At 38.7% G+C, this 21,605-nt stretch overlaps 1 protein-coding gene and 1 long non-coding RNA gene across 6 annotated transcripts in view; one reads left to right on the top strand and one right to left on the bottom strand.

The window, feature by feature from the left end:
• Positions 1-21,605, top strand: part of SLC16A9 (solute carrier family 16 member 9) — a 44,979-nt gene that overhangs the window by 13,737 nt on the left and 9,637 nt on the right. For 3 of the 5 annotated variants that reach the window (XM_032252546.1, XM_032252545.1, XM_032252547.1), the window contains exons 2-3: positions 6,059-6,291; positions 14,529-14,672. In XM_032252546.1, the coding sequence (XP_032108437.1) occupies positions 6,096-6,291; positions 14,529-14,672 (340 nt within the window). In that variant the 5' untranslated portion in view covers positions 6,059-6,095. The other 2 variants (XM_032252548.1, XM_032252549.1) reach the window with 2 other exon arrangements.
• Positions 4,559-15,265, bottom strand: LOC116532967. The gene is made up of 3 exons (XR_004261020.1): positions 15,179-15,265; positions 10,429-10,440; positions 4,559-4,568 (listed from the first exon to the last, which is right to left on the bottom strand). It is a non-coding gene; the product is annotated as an uncharacterized LOC116532967 (long non-coding RNA).

Below are 21,605 nucleotides of genomic sequence, written 5' to 3'. Positions count from 1 at the left end.
GCATGTGTAAGTATTTCATCTCTTTTTATTGCTGAATAGTAGTCCATTGTGTAGATATATTATACTTTATTTATCGACTCCTCAGTTGATGGGCATTTGGATCCATTATCTATAAATGTTTATCAGTATTCATCACATGTAACATAAAAAATATTTAAATATATTCTTTTTTTTTTCTTTGATGGAGTCTTGCTCTGTTGCCCAGTCTGGAGTGCAGTGGTGTGATCTCAGCTCACTGCAACCTCCACCTGCCGGGTTCAAGCGATTCTGCTGTCTCAGCCTCCTGAGTAGCTAGGATTACAGGCGTGAGCCACTGTGCCTAGCCTTTTTTTTTTTTTTTTTTTTGAAAAAAATTCCACCACTTAGCTAATATAAATGATTTATTCTATAATATGTAGAAACAATTCTTTCTTGGGCTTATAAACACAGACTTCTTGTAACACATTCTTTCTAAATTTTCACTGAGAGTACCATTTTTCTAATCTTGTTTTGCTCTGTGAGCCCTGTAAGAACTACCCTCTCCAACTCCACCAAATCTATCAGGCCTGTCCTGATTACACATGTACATTCATGTCATTCCTCTTGCCTTGGCCGCCCTTATATAAATCTCTTCATTATTCTTTAGAACTAACCTACTTTATGAGGCCTTGCACTCCTGCTCCCACCTTGAGTGCTTTCATTTCCCTTGACTCCTAAACTTTTAAAGTCCATCTGCTTGTTTGGCACCCAATCGTGTACATACTCTCTTATGCACATACCTTTCAATGTGCACACACCTTCCCATGTGCCACATATCTTACCTTCCTAAGTGAGTTAAAAGAGCTCCCGAGGACAGGTAACATACCCTATATGCCTTCTGGTTTTCCTTAGTATCTATTACAACGTAACTTAAATGTAAGTGATCAAGAACATTTTGAATAAAGACCACTTTCTTCTTCTCCTCCTCCTCTTTCTTCTTCTTTGTCGCCATCTTTTTTTTTTTTTTTCTTTTTGAGACAGCATCTTGATCTGTGCCCAGGGTGGAGAGCAGTGGCATGATCATGGCTCACTGCACCCTTGACCTCCTGGGCTCAAGCTATCTTCCTGCCTCACCCCCACAAGTAGCTGGGACCACAGGTGCATGTCATCACACCCAGTTAAATTTTAAGACCACTTTTATCATGCTGAATTTCTGTAAACTGGGCTTAGTGGAAATTTTAGTTAATATGAAATTTTATTTAAAAGAATGCCAGATAAGGGAATTGATCATATTAGATCATAAGATATGAAGAAGGGAGGATATTAAGAAGAAATTTTCATAAAAATAGATATGGCACATTTGTATTCTTATATTCTATGGTCATCAATAATATTCCTCAGCTTTACCTTTGTTCTAAATGGGACCAACTAGGGTATAGATGGTTAAAAAAATCAACTTGAAATTATGGCATACTCACAATATATTCAGTTTAAAGTAAAGAAATGAGTAGCAGATAACTTAAAATAATTTACTGGGTTAGCTCACAAATGTGGAGGGCTGGAGAAACCAGGCTTTGGTATCTCTAGGAGGTCAAGGTAGCAGGACTGACAGAAGTCCCTTCAGTGCACTTTCATGGGGATCCATAAACTCCACAGGTTTCCCTTCCTTGCAGCATTTCACTCCAGATTCAGAATCCTGAAAGCCTACTGGCTTCTCTTGGGTTATATGTCACTCTATTGCTCCAGGTGAAGGAAACTTAATTAACAGTCCTAAAAGCACTCTAGCCATAGGGCAGATCTACATCCTCGAAAAGGAAATTGAGCGCCATTACAAAAAAGGAGCAGTGAAGGCTAGCCTATTTGTAAAATCGCCTTACCCAGTACAGAGTATCAGAAAAACAGCTGGTGGAGAGGCACCTAAAGAATGGAGGAAGTTATGGGAGGAGGGTGCTGCTGTGACATTACAGTAAATCACAAAATGGTAGTTTTCACTGTGTTCTACTGAGACTACATGTATCTTAAACTCTGAGATGATGACAAATCAGAAGCTGTTTGTCAGCGCTATAAAAACTTGCCTTTCTAGTCAGAGCGGATGTGCATGGGAACTTGTGTTTCCAAGATTTGCTCTCTTAAATATTTACTGTGAGGATTTCTTTGGCTCTTGTTCTATATCCTGAAATGTCACCCAAGGCAGGGCATGGCAATGCAAGGTAGAGCAGAGGTATTTGGTGTAGAAAGGCATTTTTGTTTACTTAAGTTTGAAAACTGGTAAGGGAGATAATTCTCCTCATCATCCCCCATTACCTGCAACCTCCCAAGAATACTGGCTTTATTCATGATTCTGGTGCTTTGTCTATATATATTTGTACTTTTCCTGAAGTGCTGTGATTGGAGCATTTGAATGAAGGACAATGTTATATTCGTTTGTCTTCATACAACCTCTTAGTCTCTTTAGATCTTTGGCTATTTTTATCATCTCCTATTTAGTTTGGGGAGTTAAGATGTTATTTTCTTTGAAGAGGATTCTGAACAGAAATTGTAAAGTACTAAATTGTCATTAGACACACCAGAATTGTACTGTTTACTTTTACGATAGAGTAGGTACCGCAGAGGGTAAATTTCCAATGGAGGGACATATCTGATTACTACGAAAGTTTTTGATTTGGAAGTTTGGATTATTAATACAATCATGTGGTTTCAGTGTCTGGATTTTAGACCTACAGTTTTGTTCACTAATGGTTATTAGTGAACAAATATTGAAAATTAATTTGTATAAAGACTTATGGCACATGGTGACCTGAGTTCTGCCCAGGGCTCTGAAATCAAAGTAAAGAAATAAATACACAGAAGCCCAGGCAAATGACAGGTATAGCTATGACTCTCTGAAGGTCATTTAATTAGGCTGTGCGTGAAGAGATAATTGATATTCCTACTGTCTTCAGACATTACCTATTGAAACCACAGCCAAGTGAATAGTTTGGCAAAATCTGTAGGCAAAGACTCCATTGCACCTGACTGTAAAGTGTAAAGTACACCTGACTGTAAAGTAAAGTAACCTGCATTTTTCATAAAATGCAGGTTAAGTGGGAGGCCCTGCTGGGGACATGGAGGTTAGGCCTTGGATCTCCAAATCCATTGCCATGTAAGCTATTTAGAAAAACAGGGAAAATTTTTCTTTTCTTGGCTTTTTTTGTTGTTGCTATTGAGACAGAATCTCACTGTGTCGTCCAGGCTAGAGTGCAGTGGTGCAATTACTGCTCACTTTAACCTCAAACTTCTGGACTCAAGATATCCTCCCACCTCAGTCTTTTGAGTAGCTGAGACTACAGCTGCACCACCCCACCAGGATAATTTTCGTATTTTTTTTGTAGAGATGGAATTTCAGTATGTTGCCCAGGCGGGTCTTGAACTCCTGGGTTCAAGCCATCTGCCTGCCTTGGCCTCCTGAAGTTCTGGGATGACAGGCATGAGCCACCATGCCCAGCTTAGATTTTTAAATAAAGTAAACATCATTTGGGTACCAACACCTAGTAGAAATTCATAAAAATCCCCCCCAAAGTAAACTAACAGTCAAAAGAGTGCACGAACCAAGGAAGATTTAATCCAATAATTTATGGATGCTTCCATAAAAATAAAAAGTAGATATTTTATTATATTAAAAGTTATAAAGGGAACATTGTATGATTACCTTCCTACACACTGGAAATACATTTGATAAAATGTAATAACCATTATTTGTAGTAATGCTCAGAAATAGAAAAATGCAAATTCAAGACATATAAGAAGATAAAAAATTATAGCTGTAGGTGATTATATGACTGTATTGCACTCTGTATTGTGTATACCTAAGAAAATCTTCTGAAAATCTACCACAAATAGGAGAATTTCATAGGGAAGTGGGATGAAAAATTAACATACAGACATCAGTAGCTTTTAAACATACAAACAGAAGACAAATCAAAGAAATGACCCCAAATACAGTATTAGCAGCAAGTATAAAATCTATAAGAATACAATACAATGAAATATTGAGGAACATTTTAAACACTAAGAACATATATGGAGACTTTAACAAATGCAAAACATATTATGTTCTTAGAATCAATTGACATCATGAAAGGGCAATTCTCCTTACATCAATTTTTAAATTAAACTCTGTCCTAATGAAAGAATCATCTGATTTCTTTTTGAACCAGGCAGGCTGATTCTGAAGTTCATATAAAACAGGAAAATATGAATAGCCACAAAATATTGCAAAAGGAGTGTCATTGTAAAGAGAGAAAAAGCCCCAGTAGAGATTAAAATATAGTAAAAGGACTTTTATTAAAAAAGATTCTGTGATGAAACAAATGTGGCAATGATGTGTGAATAGACAGACCAATGGAACAGAATAGAATATCCACATACACCTAAGAATTAGGAATTTCAACTGGCTCTTCGTCTCCAAAATAATGCACAACATTCATACTATAAGAAATGCAAGTTGAAACTATGATGAAATGCTATTTTAAAACCAATAAATTTGCAAAAACCCAAAGTTTCACAACACACATAAAATCCTGGAGACCATATGAAATAGTTCAATTCTCTTGAACTCAATTTGGTAATACCTGGGCTCAAGCCATCCTCCTGCCTCAGCCTTTTTCAATATTTTCTGAAATTACAATTACAAATGTATCTTTTCTTTGATTCGGCAATTCCTCTTTTGGATTTTACCTAACAGATGTGCGTATAAGCAAAAATACATGTGAATGTGTAAGGTTTTCCACTGCACGTGGTTTTTCATTCAAGTCGTAGGGACTGGTCGAACAAACTAAGATAAAGTCCCATGCTGGAATATAGTGCAGCAGTAAGAACTGAATAAGGAAGGTCAGTATGCATTGAGGTGAAAGATCTTCAAGATATTTGTCAAGTGAAAGAGAACAAGGCACATACCAATGTATATAAAGTGCTGAAAATTAGAGGAAATCTATATTTGAGTTTGCTAGTGTATGCTTAAAGAAACTTTAGAAGGATATACAAGAAACAAAAGGCATTGGTGACCTGTGGAGCAACTAAGGCTTAGATGGGAAATGCGTAGATAGGGGATTGTATATCTTTTGTCTTTTTTCATTTTTGAACCATGCAAGTGTTTTGCCTATTCAATAAGTAAATAAATAAGCAAGCATGCAGCCACATGGTATACGTACATCCTATGTACTTATAAAAATGATACTATCTGTGTATTGATAGGGAAAGTATCTCAGGATGTTAAGTGGACAAAGGAAAGTGGGGAATGTAATGTATAATATGCTACTTTTTTTTTTTTTAATGAAAAAGAGACATTGAGAATATGTGCTTGATTGTGCTTATAAATGCATAAAGAAACTGGAAAAATACTCCAGTTGGTGAACATTGTGATATGCTGCCAGTTCCCCTCCAGGTTCCCCTCAGGAATAACAGATTCCTTGCTGCAGCTATCGAGAATGCTGTCAGCCCTTATGGGGATAGACTGCCTCCTCTGAAGGGAGCCACCTCACCTTGGATCACCTCCCATTCCTGGGTAGCCACATCCAGTGCATGATCAACATGGAAGTGTAGAAGGGCAGCTCTCAGCACCCAGCTCAGGACAGCTCTGAAGGGCCATCCCAACTTTAGAAATCTCATTCTTTATAACTGCAAGGTTATCTGCGGCTGATCTTCTCCCTCTGCCATCTGTGCCCTTCCATAGGCAGCAACTTGAGAGCATTCCTAATCAGTCTCCTTCTTGCTAGGAATCTGCTTCCTAGGGAACCCAAGAAACTAAAAACTAAGAACCTAAAATTGGTGGTTCCCTCTGGTTAGGCAGGGTGGGAGCCTGGTGAAGCTGGACAAGGTTGAGAAGGCTATATTTCACTTTATGTCTTTTTATAATTAAAAAAATCATACCATGTGGATGCATCAATCAAATTATAAATGCAAATGTATTTGTTGACTTGCTACGTCATTGATATTTTATGCTTTTCCATGTACATCTTTGGAGAACTTTTTTTTCACTTTAGGAGGAGATATTTTAACCCCAAATGCTGTGCCCTGCCACACCCTAAATATGCTTTTCTTTTCTGTTTGTTTTTTTGTTTAGGACCTGCAGAGAAATACCTCCTTGATTTTGTCTTACAATGGAACTTAAAAAGTCACCTGATGGTGGATGGGGCTGGGTGATTGTGCTTGTCTCCTTCTTTACTCAGTTTTTGTGTTACGGATCCCCGCTGGCTGTTGGAGTCCTGTACATAGAATGGCTGGATGCCTTTGGTGAAGGGAAAGGAAAAACAGCCTGGGTTGGATCCCTGGCAAGTGGAGTTGGCTTGCTTGCAAGTAAGTGGATACATTTATGCCTCTCCTTATTCTTTAATCATTTAATTACATTTACTATATCATGAACATTATGCAAGGCATAGAGAGCTTTTTTTTTCCAAAATATAACATACCTTTTCCTGCCTTCATTCAGTGATTGTATTACTCTTCTACTGTAACAAATCTGTGCGAAAATACAGGCACTCCCTAAGATGTTAACTCATCCATCCATCCATCCATCCATTCATTTCTTTTCTTTTTTTTTTTTTTTGAGACAGAGTCTTGCTGTGTCACCAGGCACCAGGCTGGAGGACAGTGGCACAATCTCGGCTCACTGCAACTTCCACCTCCCGGGTTTAAGCAATTCTCCTGCCCCAGCCTCCCAAGTAGCTGGGACTACAGGTGCACGCCACCACGCCCAGCTAATTTTTGTATTTTTAGTAGAGATGGGGTTTCACCATGTTGGCCAGGATGGTCTCAGTCTCTTGACCTTGTGATCCGCCCACCTCGGCTTTCCAAAGTCATGGAATTACAGGCGTGAGCCACCGCGTCCGGCCCCATTCATTTCTTTATTCATTTATTTTCTACAATGTGCCAGGCAGTGAACTAGATGCTAGAAATGAAAAGATGAACCGCAAACACATGGTTCCTGCCCTTAAGAGGCTTACAGTCTTGTAAGAGACACACACGCATGAATAAGAATGAATCAGGGAGATGAAGGTAATGATACAGGTATGTTCAAGGTACATTGGTAAGGACCAAAGGACCAAATGGCTCTCAGCAGCCCTCTAAGCAGTTTCTACATGGCTTATAATTACTCTTCTCTGCTTCAGATACACTGTGGTCAAATCACATGTCCTGTGGTCATGAGAACTTCATAAGAAGACGCTGACATAGCAAAGAGTCTCACAATGATGATGTTCTTAAGGATTTTAATATAGTGTTATGTATAAGATATATGCGATATATTTTGTGTGTCTCCAAAAGTAATATTCTTGATGAACAGTTACATAAAATGTAATAGTGATTCCTGTCATCTTTAGAGAGAACACTAGAGACTTTATTTTCCTTTTCACCATTAAAATCATATGCCACTTCAACTGGAGTCATAGTTTGAACTCTGGAGTAATGTTTAGTGACCATTACTCCAACATACTTGGAACTATTTAAGCACAAAAGTGGTGATCTAGATAGGGTCAGTAGCCCTGGGCTTTCTTCCTGTGTGCTATGAATTCACCATTGTTCATTGAGCAAATCACAATCTCTATTCTTGTGGGGGAAATAAGGACACTAAATGTAAGTATTTTTAAGATTTTTTTTTGTAAGTTATTTTTCAGCTCTAAAATGCTTTCATGAAAATATGCTTAACTACGTATTTTGCAGGCTACATAATTTGCAGGCCCCAGTGCAAAGTGAATATACAGAATCGTTGTTAAAAAATTAAGAATTTAGCCTACAATTCCAGCACTTTGGAAGGCCAAGGTGGGCAGATCATGAGGTCAGGAATTCGAGACCAGCCTGACCAACATGGTGAAACCCTGTCTTTACTAAAAATACAAAAATTAGCTGGGCATAGTGGTATGTACCTGTAATCCCAGCTACTCAGGAGGCTGAGGCAGAAGAATTGCTTGAACCCAGGAGGCGGAGGTTACAGTGAGCCGAGTGCGCCATTGCACTTCAGCCTGGGTGACAGAACAAAACTCCAAAGAAAAAAAAATTAAGAATTTATTGACAGCAGGGCACTAAACCAAGTGTGGGATTCCTATAAGCACTGGGCCCGTGCAACTTGCATAAGTCACAGATCCAACAAGCCAGCCCTGCTTGTAGGGACCCGAGAGTTAGGGCATCTTATCAAAATTCTGGGAGACAACAAGTAGTTGAAGGAGCTTGAGGGTGGAGTCAGAGGCTAATTCAAGTCCTGGCTCTACCAACATTGAGCTGAGTGACCTTATGCAGGCCACTTAACCTCTCTAGGTCCAATGTCATTAGCTAGATTAAGAGACACTTGGACCTGGTGAGCAAAGCTTTTAAGAGTGAGCATAGAAAAATGAGGGCAAAGAATTCAAAAAAGAATTCAAAAAAGTTGCAGGGGAAGAAAGCATGGCTAAAGAGCTACAACTTACATCTGTGTGTGTATATATGTATATATACATACTTTAGATAGTGTGTCCAGGTTTCAGCATAGCTGACTCCACTGTATATACTACATTTGATGTTGGCCGCTTTGGGTTCCTCATAGCATAAATTGAGAAGTGAACCCTGAAACAGTGTTTATATAGTATTAGCAAGAAGTATCTGGCAGTGTGCAAGCCACATTGACCATCTGCTTTAGAATAACTTTGTTCTACAGAGAAACAAGTAGATCATTACTACCTTGGAGATGGAACACGTATATTTCACCTTGGTGACTCAAATGGATATCAATGATTCTTAACCAGGGAGATAATTAGGATCATCTATAGGACAATTTCAGCATATAAGTCCGTGGATTTGACACTCAGACATTCTAATTCATTTGGTCCATGATGGAGCCTAAATTCATGAATTTTTTCTATTTTTTTTTTTTGAGACTGGGTCTTGCTCTGTCATCTAGGCTGGAGTGCAATGGTGCTATATTGGCTTACTGCAGCCTCAAACTCCCAGGTTCAAGTGATCCTCCCAACTCAACTTTCCAAGTAGATGGGACTACAGGTGCATGCTACCATATCCAGCTATTTTTTTTTTTTTAATTTTTTTTTGAGACAGTGTCTCACCATGTGGTGCAGGCTGGTCTCAAACTCCTGAGTTCAAAGGTTTCTCCTGCCTCAGCCTCCCAGAGTGTTGAGATTACAGGCATAAGCTACTGTGTCTGGCCTCGTGAATTTTTTTAAAGTCCCTAAAATGATTTTTAGTTGGGAACTACCACTGGCTTAAGCCCTCTATATTTAAATTTCAATCTTTCACTTTTTGATAACTCTCTGATATATGATTTGCTCTGACATTTTTAAAAATAAAGAGCTACTATAGATTTCTTCTTGGGTATGGCATTAATCATGCCATGGAAATCATAAAAAGTCAATTGTCTGTAAAACCTGCAAAAAAAGAGAAACACTTCAGGATGAAAGATGAAGATAGTTCTTGGAAGTATGGGCAGGAGAGGGAGCTGGAACTTTGCCAAGATTGTGCCTAAGCATGTGAAATATAAAGGCCCACTCCTGGGCTTTGAGAAACCTGGATTAGGACAGTAGCTTATAATAGCATATTAGAACTGTGAAAGGCATACAGTTCTGAATTTTACACTCTTTATAATCTTAATTCCTAATTCTTTTTTTTTTTAAACTTGAATAATTGAGAAGAAAATAATTCTTCCCCTTGCCTGAATTCTTTGTTTGTATAGATCATTCCTGGGATGAATAAAGCTGGGTAGGAAGGATCCTACCTTCCTGGGTTGTACATTGCGACTGAGCTCATCCTCACTGCATATATTCCTAAGGTCTCTGAGCTAAGGATGCCGTGATAGAAAACACCATCCTTGTTTCTAAGAGGTTTGTAATGTCAGAAAAGAGACAGAAAAAAAAAGGTAACTAATAATTTGAGAATTCACAAGTATCAAGGAGAATAGCAATGGCTCTGAGGTTTTAGAGAGCTAGGCTTTGAGGAAGCTATTGAGATGGGCCAAATAGGAAGATAGACTTTCACTGGCAGATAGACAGGGAGAGGGAAGTCCATGCAAATTACCTTTATGCAGAGGCCCGGATCCCATAAGTGCAGGGCTGTGATCTGGTGAAGTAAGTTTGGCTGGAGTGGAGGGATTGTGTTGAGAGGTGTGACTGTTAGTTCTATGTGTCAAACTTGGCTTCAAACACAAATCTAGGTGTTGCTGTGAAGTTATTGTGTAGTTGTGAATAAAGTGCATGTCACTTAACTTTAAGGTAGATTATCCTAGAAAATCTAGATGGATTTTGCTCAATTGTTGAAAGGTTTTAAGAGTAGAAATGAGCTTTCCCAAAAGAAAAAATCTGCTTGTAATTGCAGCTGCAGCCTATGCCTGAGAGTTCCAACATGCCCTTCCTAATGACCTGCCCTACGAATTTTTGACTTGGCTAGCGAGGAGGGTATTATCTGGCCAATCGTGTAAGCCAATTCCTTGCAATAAATGTCTTCATATATGCTTCCTACTGTTTTTTTTCTCTGATTGAATTCTGACTGATAAGGGAGGAATGGGAGGTAACTGAGCTAGAAAGCTATCATGGCCTTGCATGATTTTAAAATGAGCTAATGAACCCTTCACTAGATATTATTCTCCAAATTCAAGGAAACCGGGTGGTGCTGTTTCTCACACTACCCAGTTGCTGAAACAGCCTCACAAAGTGCTGGGATTACAGGCATGAGCCACCATGCCCAGCCAGTTATTATATTTTCAAAATGTTTTGTGAAGATAAAAAATTAGCAGCCCCCTCCCCTTTCCACCCCCCTTTTTCCCCCTAAAATTGTTCAGGTCCAAAGGTGTGGAATCACTGGTTCATGTCATAGGTAAATTAACTTTGGTTCTAAAGTTCCCTTCTGCAAAGTTTTCATTTTGCCTCATAAGAAATCTCCTGAGAGTAGCCCTTTGATTTAATCTGTCTCTTGAAACTCATCCAGTGCTGAGGAATAATACATGATTTATCATCTTGAAGGCCTTGCACTGTTACTGCAAAGAGCTAAACACATAAATGTATCACGTTTTGCAGATGTGACTTGATGGTCACTTTGATATATTTTGCCTTGTTATTGATGAAACATACGACTATTGTGTTTTAAATCTATTGAAATAGAATCTATAAATAAACCAGGTTCTCAGGATAAGGGTAAAATAATTTGCTCTAAACTACTGAACACCAAATGGTTATAAATTTTATGTTTTCATCTAACATAAGTTCACAAAACTATGTTATCTATAAGACATCAACAAAAGTACTATTGCCACTGGTGAATCCTTACAGGTCTGCAGCAAACTTGATCCTTGCTTCCTTGGAGGAAAGAATTCAGCCAAGGGGCAGAAATGAGTTTAAAGCAGAGAAAGAGACCAAGGCAAGTTTTAGAGCAGGAGTGAAAGTTTATTAAAACATTGTGGAGCAGGACTGAAAGGAGGTAAAGTACACTTGGAAGAGGGCCATGTGGGCCACTTGAGAGATCCAAATTCCCCATTCAGTCCTTGACTTCAGGTTTTATAAGTTGGCATGGTTCTGGGTTTTTTTCTTCTCTCTTGATTCTTCTTCCCTTGTGGTTGGCTGTTGCTCAACTGTTGCATGTGTGGTGTTGGTCATTTGGGAGGGTGACCACGTGCGTAGTGTGTTTACTTAGGTTGTGCTCATGCTCCCTAGGGGCAATTTTTCTTAACCAGTCAAATGCCCCCAGAGGAAGGCCGTACATCCACCATTTTCCCTCTTAGTGAGCATGCCCCACTTGCTCAACTCCTGAGATCTTATTGGGAAGCCGCTGATCACCAGCTCCAGGTGTTTTCTGTCCACTGGGAGACTGTCTTCCGCTGGTGTTGGCTGTGGCCAATTACCATTTCAGAGAAACAGTTTAATAAACACTTGACCATCACCTGATGGTTACTTGAAATTCTTGGGTGGGGCGAGGGCTCTCCTGCCCTGCTCATGTCTGCCTAACTATCTACTCTAACAGTACACTGATGTTCTTTACTACAAATTTGATTTCTAAGCAAAAATTAAGATCCCAATTGAAATATTTCTCATTCGGGAAGAATGCTGGGCTGACTTTGGCCTTAGCCTGTCATTGGCTAGCTATGGACTCTTGCTCAAATCACATGATCTTTCTGAATTCCAGTTTCACCATTTTTAAATTGAGGTATTTGGACATTTTCCAACTTCCAAAATTTCAGCTCTAAATTTTTTTGTCTTTAATCTCTGATCTAATGATATAGTTCTCTAAATCAGCAGCAGATGGCAGTGTAAAAGTAGATAACTTTTAAAACCTCTTTCAATTTGCTGTTCACCTGTAAGAGAATTTCTGTTCATTTTTTTCCTTAACACTTGAATTGTTTTTCAAAAAAATCATTTGTTAGGCCAAAAAATGACTTGAGAATTTGTTATATAGTTGATAACAATGCTGCATATTTCATACAACAGTGGCTTTGGTTGTACATGCTATGAAAATTACCCCTTCATCTTGCCCTGAGACTCCCAGGCTCTGAGGTTTCCCTGTGGAATTAACATGTATTAAGGAGCAAAGAGTTAAAGTCCCATTTTGAGGATGAAACTTGAAACTTTTCAAGCATGCCAGGAATAATCTCTGTGTGTTTTAAAATTGCATTGTGTTGTAAAATTTGTGAAAACTTACATTCAGTGTCAACATGATTTGGTAACAACAGAGAAGGGTCATGTTTATGCTGTCAGACATCCGTTAGTAAAATTAGACTCTGAAAACTGTTTCCATTTTTGAAGTATCTAAGTATTTCTCATTGTACTGGATGATAAGTTTGGTCTTTCAAATGGATTTTCCTTTTAAAACACTGGCAAAGAATATTTCCCTCTGTTTGTCATGTAAATGTGCCAGTCTCCTCTTCTGCACTGGCTCACACGAGGGCCTGAAAATGGGAGGGTCCAGTTCTTGACCAGGAAGGCATGTGGGAGAGCCTTAAGCACTGGGCGCTATGATCTCAGTATATCTCAGGGGCCATAAACTGGTCTTAAATATGTGTTTAAGAAGTTCTCAGGGCCGGGCGCGGTGGCTCATGCCTGTAATCCCAGCACTGTGGGAAGCCGAGGCGGGTGGATCAAGAGGTCAAGAGATCGAGACCATCCTGGTCAACATGGTGAAACCCCGTCTCTACTAAAACTGCAAAAAATTAGCTGGGCATGGTGGCGTGTGCCTGTAATCCCAGCTACTCAGGAGGCTGAGGCAGGAGAATTGCCTGAACCCAGGAGGCGGAGGTTGCGGTGAGCCGAGATCGCGCCATTGCACTCCAGCCTGGGTAACAAGAGCGAAACTCCGTCTCAAAAAAAAAAAAAAAGAAAAGAAAAAGAAGTTCTCAGGTATTGGGAAGAACATAGTGCCTCAGTTATAGGATCCTGCCTCTCTGTCATTTATGAATAGTGAGACTATGATGGATTCCATTGTTTCTCCGAGGTTGCTTCAAAAAGGAGTAAAAGACACAAACATACAGAAAAGTGTATGTATCATGACAGTAGAGCTCCATTAATGTTCATGAACTGAACATACTCATGTAATCAGCACATTCACACCAAGGACCAGAACATGAGCAGTGCCCTGGAAGTTTGGCTTTGCTCTTTTCTGATTTTAACTCCCCAGCCCCTACTACAGATAGCCAGTATCCTGACTTCTAACACACATTAGTTTCGCCTGTTTCTGTAGTTAGGTGTTTATCTGGGTGTTTCTGTGGGGTATATACATAGAATTGGAACTTCTGGGTTTTACAGCATGCTGTGTTCAGCTTTAGTGAACACTACCAGCAGTGTGTGAATGTTCTGTTCATACCACTTTCTTGCTAACAGTATTGCCTGTCTTTACCATTCCGGTAGGTATGGTGTTTGAAAATTGGAGATCATAGCTTGAAAGGTTGTCAACTCAGTTCAGATATACTTCTCTTTGCTTCCAAATCCTTAGTCTTTCTTCTACTGTAGACTTAAACAGCTTCTTTGAGCTTCAGTTTCCTTCCATGTTAAATGAGACTATTGGGCCAAATAGCCCTTAACATCCTTTTACTTCTAGTACATTAAGTTCTGTAGTCCTGGGTACAGTCCTAGTAGGAAAGAATTTCACTATCACTTAAATTCTGTTACATGAGCAGTTGCCCGTTTATGCATAGAACAATTCCAGGTGATGGTCCTTTCGGCCTGTTAGTTAGCAGAGCACAGTAACACTATAAGGTGGGTACTATTATCATTCCCATTTTCAGATGAGGAAACTAAGGCACAGAATGATGAAATAATTTGCCCAAGACCAAACAGCTACCAAGTGGTAGGGCTGGAATTTGAATAAAATCTGACTTCAGAACCCCCATTTCTTAACTATGTGATCTTATCATCCTTGCATTTCATTATAAAAAAGAATGGGACTAACAATAGTATCCACCTCCCAAAGCTGCAGTAACATTAAAATGAGATGAGATTGTTCACGTGAACTGTCTCACATCGTAAATACTCAGTGGATGTTTATTTTTGTTGTTGTTTTATGACGGAAAGAATCATTTTGAACTTATGATGGGTGGATCATATGATAATAAGTGAAGGTTTCATTTCTTTTTTTAGGTCCTGTCTGCAGCCTCTGTGTCTCATCTTTTGGAGCAAGAACCGTCACAATCTTCAGTGGCTTCATGGTGGCTGGAGGCTTGATGTTGAGCAGTTTTGCTCCCAATATCTATTTTCTATTTTTTTCCTATGGCATTGTTGTAGGTAAGGAACCTTGTCACTGTGACATTCCTAACCTTCAAGAGTGACACATCATTTCACCAGTGCCAGGTTTATGATTCTTTTAACGTAAAGGAGTGAAAAAGCTCGCTAATAATTTACTTTCAATGACCACTTCTCCAAAAATTGTTGCTTTAGTTAAAAAAAAAAAACCTGCCCAGTGAATCAAAATGTTTGAAAGGACCAACAACCCATACCGTGTCTCCTTGCAAGGCACAGGTAAGTTTTTCATCTCAGCCCTTGTCTCTCTATAGCACTGAAAGGAAAAGTGAGAGAAGGGGAACATAAAACTTGGATGTTGTTGACATTGGTCACTTCTCACTAAATTATAAAGTGGCCCTTTTCCTGTTGGGCAATAAAGCATGATTCTTTGAAGCTGTTTTTGCTCACAAAAACAGCTGTTTGCATTCCATAGCATCTGTTGCTGTGTGCCCAAGTCAAAAGTCACAGCACAGGTAAAAAGTCAATCTGAAAGCATGTATTAGTAGTACTATTTTTTTTTTTTTTTTTTTAGAGCTAAGACGTGAGCGAAGAAAGCTTAGTGATGGGATGATACTGGTTACAGGGGAGGAAAGCATAGGAGGCTCAGGGCCTTAGAGTACTGATAATTTGGGAAGATATCATTATCGTGTCATTACACTAACTGTGTTCAGTGTTAAAAATCACCAGACTTGGTATTTCTAGGAGCTGTTGGTGGGGCCTTAGAAAAAGATGACCTCTAGTTTTCAAGTTTTTTCTTAATGCCTGAAAAGAGCTAATTTTGTTGACTACCAATGTTCCTCTTTTCTGCTTGGAAATATTTCTTCAATAATAAATAATAGAAAATGCAGCAACTAACATTCACCGAGTACTTATCATGTGCTAGGGACTCTGCTAAATGCTTTATATGATCTCATTTCCTCTTCACAAAAACCCATTTTACAGAGAGGGAAAGTGAAGCTCAGAGAAGTAAAAATATTACTAAGTAAATTAACAAAGCGAGGAGACTTGGTCTGACACATAGAGATGGACACTCAGTAGTCCATGTAGATGGGATTTGATAGTGGTTTGGGCTTACACCCTTGGCTGTTGCTACTGATGGTGGAGTCACAGGACTTCCACTTGACTTTCCTCACTACGATGGCATTGTGGGGAGCAAGAACTCTTACTGTTTAGGCCAAGAAACCAAAGAACAGTGTATGGAGTTCTACCAGCTATTGTGTGTGTGTGCTATAATTAAACATCAGGGACTGAAGAAAGGACCATTGGCTGGGCAGTTGGGGCGTAATTCCATATATCACCTGCCCCCATGTAAGCCCACTCTAAGGGGAAGCCATGCAGACTCTTCGTGTCTCTAACAACAATGTTCAAAATGTATTTTACTTTCCTCAGTGTATGGTTACCTAAATAGATGGCCCTAGTTCTCTTTGGGGAAAGACTCAGGTTTCATTCCATATATACAAACTTGTCGTCATGTTCGTTGCAATGTCCTTCCTCCTAGAGTCCTGGTCTTTCCTTCAGTTAGTGGATTCCCTGTCAGAAATCACGCTCAAGTCTGAGGTCGTATATGGCTCTGATTTGGCAATAGGTTCTGATTATCAGTGACTAAGAGGAAACCGTCAGCTCATGGAGGGAGCACTGGACTTCAGGTCAGCAGACACAGGTTCTGTGAGCTTGAGCAAGCTCCTTAATCTCCACGAATGTCTGTATCCTCCCTCATCTGTGAAGGCAGGCTAAGAAACCTATCTCATATGGGTCTTGTGAGGACTAAATGATGTCAAGCAAGATAACAATAAAATGAAGAGTTGAGTTAGATTTCAATTAATAAAAAAAACTCTCACCATGGCACTTATTGGGGACCTGTGAGTGACTGCTTGCGGGTGAATTATCAATATTTACCACCACTGTTGATTTCCCTGCAGTTTTATTTCATCAGTAGGCTCATGGTAGAGAGCTCGTGGAATGTTTGCGGGATAAATAAATGGGATAATAATGAACATTGGCACTTTCATTCTGTTACCATTTGAAGTAGAGTATCAAATTGAGAAGAAAGTGACAGAAAATTATTACACAGTCTAAATTAATCTCATTTCTGTATTGTGAGCTCTTCAGAAAAACAAGGGTTCAGTCTTATGGTAACATTTATAAGATGCAATTCTGTGCGGAATCATATCCTAAGGACTTTCATTTGTCTGGAATGAACTAGATGGCCTCTCAAGCTAGTGAGTATGTCCAAGGGAAAGATCAGACACTGACTAGCAGGCAGGCTCTGGGGTTGAACCATGTGGGTTAGCCTTCTTTTATTCACTTGCCATCTGTGTGACTGTAAACATGTTTTGTAACTTCTGTTTTCTCATTTTTCAACCGAGCATAATAATAGCCCTTATAGCAGTTTATGAAGATGAGTGACATAATGCAATGAATGTTAAGCATAAACAATTGTCATTCATTTTGTGACCTTGAAAAATTATTCAGCCTCTCTGAGCTTCCATTTTTATTTTTTTATAAAGTGGCACTGATACGAGTTCACAGAGGTATTGTGACTATTGATGAGATGATGTTTATAAAGAGGCATACAGAGATGTTTAATACACATTTATTCCTTTCTCCTTAAATTTCTTTCTGATCTGTATAGCAGCAGTTTTTGGCTACTGAAGAAGCTCTATTGGATCAGAAATATTTGTGTAAGAGATTTAAAAATATAGAAAAAGAAATTATTTAAATTGGATATTACAACTTAAAATCTCAAAAGAATACTAAAAGTGTATTAATTGGGATAATTCTGTTTACCATTTAATTGATCTTTACAAAATTATCAATTTGAAAATATGATGTAATTTTGTTGAGGTTGTTATTAGCTCAAATGAAAGCCTGTACCAACTTGTCAGATTGCAGAATTAATTGCAATGAGGAACCTGATACCATATCAGTATAACTTTTGTGCTCTGTTATAGTAAATCCACTTGTTTATTCTCTACTTTGTTGTTGTCGTTGTTGTTGTTGTTTTTGAGATGGAGTCTCCGCCTCATGGGTTCAAGTGATTCTCCTGCCTCAGCCTCCCAACTAAGCTGAGGCTACGGGAGCGCACCACCATGCCTAGCTCATTTTTGTATTTTTAGTAGAGATGGGGTTTCGCCATGTTGGCCAGGCTGGTCTTAAGCTTCTGACCTCGGGTGATCAGCCGTCTTGGCCTCCCAAACTGCTGGGATTACAGGCATGAGCCACCGCGCCCGGCCTCTGTTTATTCTGTACTTTAAATAGATCTTCATTCAAACCTGATTTTGTAGCATCATGCATTGGCTATTTGAAAAATATTGGTTAGCTGAGCTATGTAAGAACTTAAAAATATTAACACATTTTATTGTAAAACATCACTTTGGTTAATATTACCAACAAGCTCACTGGAAATCTTTATGTATTGGCAAGTGATTGTAAGGCACATGGCCAAATCTGGTGATTGAGGCTCCTGTTTTCTCAGTAACTTTACTAAATCCGGAAAAAGGCAGTGCAATGGGAGATGAAAATTAAGTGGGTAGGAGGTGGTGGTGCAGGGAACATGCCTGTAATGAATTGCTCAAGCTTCTTTCTAGTAATTTCTCTTTGCTTTTCTGAAAAGCACAACTCAAAAGTCCTTGCATTCTCTTTTCTTTAGAATACATTGTTAGTTAGCTACCTGATTATGTTTTTGTTTTTGTTTTTTTTTGAGATGAAGTTTTGCTCTTGTTGCCTAGGCTGGAGTGCAATGGCATGATTCCAGCTCATTGTAACCTCCGCCTCCCGTGTTCAAACAGTTCTCCTGCCTCAGCCTAAATTTAATGATATAAATATATATATATATATAAATTTATATAAATATATAAATTTAATATATTTTATATATATATTTAGTAGAGATGGGGTTTCTCCATATTGGTCAGCTGGTCAGGCTGGTCTCAAACTCCAGACCTCAGGTGGTCCACCCGCCTCAGCCTCCCAAAGTGCTGGAATTACAGGTGTGAGCCACCGTGCCTGGCTTATGGTTTTCTTAATATTCCCTTCCTAATTTTTGGAAGAATTCCATTTTCTTCCCCCCACCCTCCTCCATCACCTATTTTTTAATAATGTCTGCATAGTCCACTGAGACTGGGGAGGGAAAAGAACATGTTTGTAGACAGTCTGATTCTCCTACTCTAATTCTGGCAGATGGGATAAAGGGTATTTTCTTTATATCCATTTTAGGAGAACTAGAGCTTTACAAGCCCCCCCCCCCTTTCAAAGCTGTTATAAAATTAAGGATAATTTTTAACTCTCATGGATATGCAGGTGTAGTAAGGTACTATGATTTTTTAATGTAGTCTGAGGCAGTATCTACATAATGCCATAATACTCAGGTGAAAAATGAAAAAAAGTATACCAATATCATGGCTATTTTTTAGTACTCACGATAGTGTAGGCACAGAAACTACATCTTTATATTTTTTATGCCTCTTAGTTTTTACAGCGATCTTACAAGATTGTTTTAAAGATAAGGAAACTAGGAATTAGAGAGTTTAAATGACTTTGCCAAAAGCACACAACCAATTGTCTAGTTGTGTGCCTTTGGAATAGACTTGAAAATATATAACTTGTAGCACAGCACACTAAGTGTAATAATGAAATGAAGCCGATGTATGTGTGTGTGCAGGGGAGACAGAGTGGAGGCTTCATGCTGAATTTATGCTTGAGCTGAGTCTCGAAGAGCAGGCAGGATGTGGTTCAAGTGGATATGGGTTGGAAGGGGAGTGGGAGTGGCCTGAGGAGGACATTTCAGTAGCCTAAGTACTCAGAGCCTGGGAGATAGAATAAATAAACAGCAGTCTTTTTATATGCCCTCGTTTAGGAATGCACAGATGGTGTGGGGAGTTGCAAATATGTCAAAGCATGGTGTGTAACAGGCCAGATGCTAACAGTTTTATGTGGTCTTCATTGCAAGAGCATGACATGATGAGAATTGTATGACAACAGTTTAGAAGACAGATTGGCGAGAAAGGTACTGAAGGCTGAGACTGCTATTAGGAGGCCTTAGATGAGATAATAAAAGATGAGGAGGTGAACTGAGGCAGTGTCAGTGCTGAGAGAGATTGAGGTTTATAATTTAGGCTGTGGGTATGATAAAGAGATTGATGTCTGCTTTGATGAGAGGAGATGAGGTTGGAAAGAGGCCTCTGAAGTTGTGGTCTCACCCAGAAGTGTGAAATAGAAGGTAAAGTGTAGAAAAGAAATGTTACAACATGTAAATACATTTAGTTTTTACCATTTAAAAAAGGGAAACAATTATGCCTTACTAATATTGATGCTGTGAATTGTCGGTAATACAAGTATTTACTTTTAAAATTGTTATACTTTTACTTGAGGTTGGTACACAGAATTTTTTCACTGGTAGGGGTCTGATCCAAACTGGTTGGAGACCAAGGAATGCTTTAAGGCAGTGGTTTCCAAAGTGTTTAATCTTGGGACCCTTTACATCCTTTTATTTGGAATACCAAGAAGCTTTTGATTATGGGGATTATACTTAGTCTATTAAAATGTACTGTATTAAGAAATAAGACATTGAAAAATATATGTTTTGTCATTCATTTCAAGATAACAAATCCAGGACATGTTAGCATAAATACAGTATTTATTATGAAAAATAACTCTTTACCAAAGCAAGACAAAATTTGGTGAGAAGAGTGCCATTGTTTTACATGTTTGCAAATCTCTTTAATGTCTGGTTTCATAGAAGGCAGCTGTATTCTCCTATCTACTTCTGTACTCAATATGTTGCAATATGCTTCTTGATTAAAGTATATGAAGAAAATCTGGTCTCACACAAAGATGTAATTAAAAAAGGGAAAAGTGTTTAATAGCCCTATCAAATAATTATAGACACTCCTCTACTGAAACTTGGTAAGTGATAGTTTCCTAAGGATTAATTGCAATGAGGAACCTGATACTGTATCAGTATACTTTTCATACTCTGTTTTCATAAATCCATTTATTTATTCCATGCTTTGAATAGATCTTGATTCAAACCTTATTTTGTAGCTTCATGCATTGGCTATTTGAAAAATACCAATTTGCTGAGTTACGTAAGAACTTAAAAATGTTAACATATTTCATTGTAAAACATTACTTTGGTTAGTATTACCAAAAACCTCGTAAGAAATCTTTATGGATTGGGAAACTGTCAAATGCATGCTGGTAGATACAAGTTTTCTAAAATTCTGTGTTTTTGTTTTTGTTTTTTTTGCTGGAACACATGAATTTTATCATTCGTAACAATTGCTGCCAGTTGTTTCCCAGCACTGGTTCATTCCCAAGAAAATATCAGCCAGACACCCAAGGTTAAACGACCATAGTTTGTCTATCAGACATTGTTTCAAATAAAATAATGTTATATGTTAAAAGTGGTTATTTTAGCTAGCTATAAAACAGTCACTTAAGTGTTTATCCTTGCAGCAATTATTGTAATTTGGGTGAAGCATGGAAAATAAATGTGTTTATTTTTACTGTGAGGGTGTGGTGGTAAAGCCTATAAAGTGTAAAGTTCCTCAGGAATACCTTAGTTTGTGGTAGGCTTTTGCAGTTTTACTCACCATCCCTTTTATACCATCCACATAAATGTGAACATAGTGAAAAAAGCAGAGAACATCTCAGTATTATTATGAAAATAGTTTTGACTTGACTAACTTCATGAAAGATCTTAGGGACTGTAGATACACAGACCTCTCTTTAGCAACTGCTGGTTTAAGGTTGTCCTGAAGCAGATGAAGAGAGGTATCATGCCACCTTTTGCTTTCTTTTTTTTTTTTTTTTTTTTAGACGGAGTTTTGCTGTTGTTGCCTAGACTGGAGTGCAATGGCACGATCTCGGCTCACCGCAACCTCCGCCTCCTGGGTTCAAGCAATTCTCCTGCCTCAGCCTCCCAAGTAGCTAGGA

This window comes from Sapajus apella, unplaced genomic scaffold (assembly GCF_009761245.1).
Source record: "Sapajus apella isolate SASKATOON/1434 unplaced genomic scaffold, GSC_monkey_1.0 scaffold78, whole genome shotgun sequence".
NCBI classification, from domain to species: domain Eukaryota; kingdom Metazoa; phylum Chordata; class Mammalia; order Primates; family Cebidae; genus Sapajus; species Sapajus apella.
This window is presented reverse-complemented; position numbering and strand designations above follow the sequence as displayed.